General features: G+C 39.2%; 1 protein-coding gene across 1 annotated transcript; it reads left to right on the top strand.

Annotated features, from left to right (window-relative positions):
* The first annotated feature begins 338 nt into the window (after positions 1–338).
* LOC139422596 (immunoglobulin lambda-1 light chain-like) lies at positions 339–5550 on the top strand. Its single transcript, XM_071173741.1, has 6 exons — positions 339–378; positions 472–800; positions 1670–1676; positions 1844–1921; positions 3050–3170; positions 4804–5550. The coding sequence occupies exons 1-6, from the start codon at positions 339–341 to the stop codon at positions 5141–5143; spliced, it is 915 nt and encodes a 304-aa protein (XP_071029842.1). The 3' UTR covers positions 5144–5550.
* Positions 5551–6193: the final 643 nt, after the last annotated feature.

The raw sequence follows: 6193 nt of genomic DNA, 5'->3' as shown, positions 1-6193 counted from the left end.
AACATCATGGATTATATAATGAAGCTGTGATGAGGGTAGGGGATGGTGCAGAGTCAAAAGCAGAACAAATAGATTTGAATTAGTTTATCATACAGGCCCTTTACTTAAATAGTTGGGACACATTTACAGTGACTTGTGGAATTAGAATTAGAATTAGAATTGTGGAAGTCTGTTAACCCCCAGACATGTCAATCAACTATGAGAGTAGCTAGTGATTGTAGAGGCCCCTCCCTCTGGTCCCTTATAGGTGGGTCCTGCAGCCTCTTCTCTCCTCACACTCCAACCCTGCTCCTTTCTCAGCTGGACAGTAAGGGCCGTTCACACCACACACTGACAACATGCTGGGGACACTCTGCACTCTCATCACTGCTCTAACATGTAAGGATTTACTGTTCGTTCATTCTGATTCTAAAGAATTCAAAAGAAGTTGTACATTCATGTAAGATGAAATGTCTTGTTTCATTCCCACAGATGTCAGTTGCCAGAAAGCAGTGACACAGACACCTTCAGTACTGACTGTCAGTACAAAGGGGACTGCTACTTTTCACTGTGATATTACCGAAGATGAAAGCAATTATGTAAACTGGTATAAACAGGTTCCAGGAGGAGCTCCTCAGTTTGTATTAAGTTATTACTATGCAAACGACTCTCCTGATGAATATGGCTCTGGTTTCTCTTCTGATCGTTTCACATCTATAGCCACGTCTGATAAAGATTATCAGTTTATAATCAGTAATGTGGAGGAGACAGACTCAGCAGTGTATTACTGTCAGACATGGGACAACTCTGTTAAAGAGATCGTATCACAGTGATATACACCATGACAAAAACCTCCTCACCAAACACACTCACTTCTGCTTTCAGATGTTCTGAATATAGACACTAACTGAATGTCAAGTCATCCTGAACCAGTGTGTCTGCAGGAGGAGAACATTCCATGCTTGTGTTTTACACAAAACCCTTCACACATTTAGTAGAATGTTGTCATTAACAATTACACCTAGTTGTCACAAAGCATGAATGATAAAGTGATATTCCAGAAGGTTCAGTCCTAACAGAAGACTCCATGTATCAGATAACCTCCATGATAGTCAGTCCCCTGGTTTACAGTAGAGACATATTACATCAACAGGCATTTAGTGATGTACTGTTAGTTCAGAACCCCACCATCAGGTCCAGATTATATTATTATAATGTTATTATCTATATTATGACATGCTGATTTCAGTAAACTTACCAACATAACTTACCAACAACAAACTAACCAACATAACTTACCAACAACAAACTTACCAACATAACTTACCAACAACAAACTTACCAACATAACTTACCAACAACAAACTTACCAACATAACTTAACAACACAACTCACATGAAACTAAATACTGCTCTTTTCAGTGTAACCAAAATGATCCCATATGGTTTTTGTTGGTCCAATATTAAATATATATATTTTTGATAATTTAATAGTCATTGTAATTAATCAAAAGTCCATCTTCTCAGAACCTGATAGGCTGAGATATAGAGGCCCCTCCCTCTGGTCATCCCTGGTTTGGTGATAGGTTAACTACAGAGGCCCCTCCCTCTGGTCCTCCCTGGCTGTCTCCTTATATGTGGGTCCTGCAGCCACTCCTCTCCTCACACTCCAACCCTGTTTCTCTCTCAGCTGGACAGTAAGGGCCGTTCACACCACACACTGACAACATGCTGGGGACACTCTGCACTCTCATCACTGCTCTAACATGTAAGGAGTCTGACTTCCTGGAGGTTTTACTTCCTGGTTTATTAATAATGAGTCTGTATGTTTCTCTTTACTACATGTCATCTTCTTATTTCCCAGGTGTCAGTGGTGTGACTGTGGTGACACAGAAGCCTCCTGTTGTGACGGTGAGGAAAGGAGAGACGGCCACTCTGGACTGTAACCTGGGGACTGTTGAGAATAGTGGTGCTCGTTGGTATAAACAGGTTCCAGGAGGAGTTACTCAGTATGTTTTGTTTTGGTATCATGGTGATATTCGTGTATTCTATGGTTCTGGTTTCTCCTCTCCTAAATTCACATCTAATCATCAGTCTAAATCAGATTATCGTTTGATTATTAACAATGTGGAAGAGGCAGACTCAGCAGTGTATTACTGTCATACATGGGACAACTCTGTTAAAGAGGAAGTATCACAGTGATATACACCATGACAAAAACCTCCTCACCAAACACACTCACTTCTGCTTTCAGATGTTCTGAATATAGACACTAACTGAATGTCAAGTCATCCTGAACCAGTGTGTCTGCAGTAGGAGAACATTCCAGGCTTGTGTTTACACAAAACCCCCTTCACACATTTACTAGAATGTTGTCATTAACAATTACACCTAGTTGTCACAAAGCATGAATGATAAAGTGATATTCCAGAAGGTTCAGTCCTAACAGAAGACTCCATGTATCAGATAACCTCCATGACAGTCAGTCCCCTGGTTTACAGTAGAGACATATTACATCAACAGGCATTTAGTGATGTACTGTTAGTTCAGAACCCCACCATCAGGTCCAGATATTATTATCATTATGTTATTATTATCTATATTATGACATGCTGATTTCAGTAAACTTACCAACATAACTCACATGAAACTAAATACTGCGTTTTTAAGTGTAACCAAAATTATCCCATTTGGTTTTTGTTAGTCCAATTTAAAACATTGATATTTTTGATAGTTTAATAGTTAAAGTAATTTAAATTATTCAGAAAACCGTGTTCTCGGAAGCTGATAGCCTGAGATATAGAGGCACCTCCCTCTGTTCCTCCCTGTCTGTCTCCTTATAGGTGGGTCCTGCAGTCTCTCCTCTCCTCACACTCCAACCCTGCTCCTCTCTCAGCTGGACAGTAAGGGCCGTTCACACCACACACTGACAACATGCTGGGGACACTCTGCACTCTCATCACTGCTCTAACATGTAAGGAGTCTGACTTCCTGGATGTTTTACTTCCTGGTTTATTAATAATGAGTCTGTATGTTTCGACTTACTACATGTCATCTTCTTATTTCCCAGGTGTCAGTGGTGTGACTGTGGTGACACAGAAGCCTCCTGTTGTGACAGTGAGGAAAGGAGAGACGGCCACTATGGACTGTAACCTGGGGACTGTTGATAATAGAGACGGCCACTATGGACTGTAACATGGGGACTGTTGATAATAGAGACGGACACTAAGGACTGTAACATGGGGACTGTTGATAATAGACACGGCCACTATGGACTGTAACCTGGGAACTGTCGATAATAGTGTTCATTGGTATAAACAGGTTCCAGGTGGAGTTCCTCAGTATGTTTTACAGTGGTACTACTACAATTGGACCTCTGTAAAATATGGTTCTGGTTTCTCCTCTCCTAAATTCACATCTAATCATCAGTCTATATCTGATTATAGTTTGATTATTAATCATGTGGAGGAGGAAGACTCAGCAGTGTATTACTGTAAAACAAAAGACTACTCTGTTGGCGAGTATCACAGTGACATACACTATGACAAAAACCTCCTCCCCAAATACACTCACTTCTGCTTCATGGTAGAGGGGTGAACTCCAAGAAACAGCAGTTGATCAGTGATTATTATAACAATATATACATGACACAATGGGAGATCTGGAAATGGAGGAACCATGTCAACAAGATTATAAAACGATTGTGAAAAGAGATTTAGCCATTCTTGGCGTAATCATCATCATCATCATCATCATCATCATATCATCATCATCATCATATCATCATCATCATCATCACCACCATCATCATCACCACCATCATCATATCACCACCATCAGGTCAATACTGCATCATATGGATAGAGCTCTAACTGATGGATTCAAAAGGACCAGACACAAACAGCAGAATATGATGCTTTACTTTAAAACTTGTTATATATATATATATATATTTTTTTTTTAATGTTTTATTTAATAAAATGTCATTTATATTCACGGATTTAATATTTTGCACCTGCTTTAATCCTGTCTCGTATGTTGTTTGTAAATGACTTATGAAACAGTTTGATGACAGTGTGAATGTCTCTGGTTGGTCTGCTCTGTTCATGTTTAATCATTAATATTTTGTGTTTCTGTTGTCTGTATAACTCAATGTACAGGAGATCTTTCATCTCAGTGTTTAATCATGAATATCTTGTGTTTCTGTTGTCTGTATAACTCAATGTACAGGAGATCTTTCATGTCCAGAAATGTTATCCAGCTCAATTTCTTAGACAAATATTTATATATTCTTTTTAAATCCCATTTGCTTGTGAATTATTTGTATTTTACATTTAAAATGTCCACATTTCGTTCATCTTTTAGCCTTTTAGTCTTCCAGAACGGTGATGTAATGTTGTAAGTAATGTATTAATAAATTGCTCTGTCTCTCATTTTAAAACCTTAACACCGTATGATTCCTTCTATCAGTATCATTGTAAATATCATGATGAGCAGTTCTCTATTTAATTGCTGCATCCGTTTCCTCTTAATGCAGGTGTTTTGGTAATGATACCAACATGTACTGAAATATAAACTGGTATCCATTGTGTTTTGGTAATGATACCAACATGTACTGAAATATAAACTGGTATCCATTGTGTTTTGGTAATGATACCCACATGTACTGAAATATAAACTGGTATCCATTGTGTTTTGGTAATGATACCAACATGTACTGAAATATAAACTGGTATCCATTGTGTTTTGGTAATGATACCAACATGTACTGAAATATAAACTGGTATCCATTGTGTTTTGTTCTCATCCCATCCGTTGACTACTTTCTACAGATGGAGATCGGGCTACACCTGCTGTGACTCTGTTCCCTCCATCCACTGAAGACCTCAAGTCCAGCAGAGCAACACTAGTGTGTCTGACTAGTGACCTGTCTCAGAGATCCAAGGGGTTGGCAGATGTCAGCTGGATGTCTAGCGGTGAATCAGTGACAGAAGATGTTTCTACCAGCCCTGCTGAGCAGCAACCAGACAACACCTTCAGGATCAGCAGCTATCTGACCATTCAGACTGCAGACTGGGACAAGGACGTGGTGTTCACATGTAAAGTGTCGTTGGGGTCAACATTCTCTGAGAAAGAGATCAGAAAGACTAGTTGCAGTCTGTAAATCAATAGTTTCAGACAATCAATACAACTGGTAGTTTGTTAATGCTTCAGAATGAGTGCAGCTGTTATTTCATTAGAACTGTTAAGTGATGTGTTGATCTTTGCTGTTAAATATAGAAGTTAAAATCCTAACAACATGGATGGTATTGGGCTGAAGTCTGAATGCAGCAGTGAATAGTAGGACAATAACCAATGTAATGTCAAATAGTTGTTGAGGGTTGTTTCTCATCACAAGTTACTATTGATGCATTCACTGTACCAGCATCATGTTCTCTAGAACATAACATCTGAAATACTGTCATGATGACTAGATCTCTCTACTATTGTGAAATGAGTTGAATTACTAATGATTAATAGAGGAATAGTTAGAGCTTTGCTGTATTGTGGATATTCAATAAAGAACATTCTAAAGAACAAGTGTTTGTATTAGAGCATGTTGATGAACATCAGTGTTAGCAGCTCTAAATGATTGAATCTGGATAATGACTATTTAAATTGAACCAAGACAGAGGAGCCCAGAATCCTTACTAGGTTAATTATCATAACAAGGATTCTGACCAACCAGAGATGACCTAACAGTTGACTGTAGCCTTACATTGAAGAGCCTGTTGTTATTATGATGGAAATGTAGGCAGAACTGTTCACAGCACTGAATGAGGTGGAATCTGGACACTATTGAACCAAGATGGAGGAGGATGGAGGGATGTGGAACCAGGGACCCTTGGAGACACTGAGGAGGGAGAGAAAGTTACAGAATTTAGGCTGAGAGAAAGAGAAGCATCCAGGTATTGTCACGGTTCCCTCCAGAACTGTTGATTAACCACACCTGGTGCCCATTTCCCAATGATTAGTAATTGTATGTTTGCCCTTTGGTTCACCATTGGGCTGTCAATTATTGTTACAATGTCTGTTGGTTCGTGTGAGGAGCTGTGCTGTGTAGTTTTGGCTTCTGTGCGTGTATTGTGCAGATGATTACGGGTGTCATCCCGTGTGGTATCATTGAGCGCCTGTGTATTTATTCAAAGTGCTCCTCGCTCTTTTGTTAGGGTTT

This window comes from Oncorhynchus clarkii, chromosome 12 (assembly GCF_045791955.1).
Source record: "Oncorhynchus clarkii lewisi isolate Uvic-CL-2024 chromosome 12, UVic_Ocla_1.0, whole genome shotgun sequence".
NCBI lineage: Eukaryota > Metazoa > Chordata > Actinopteri > Salmoniformes > Salmonidae > Oncorhynchus > Oncorhynchus clarkii.
This window is presented reverse-complemented; position numbering and strand designations above follow the sequence as displayed.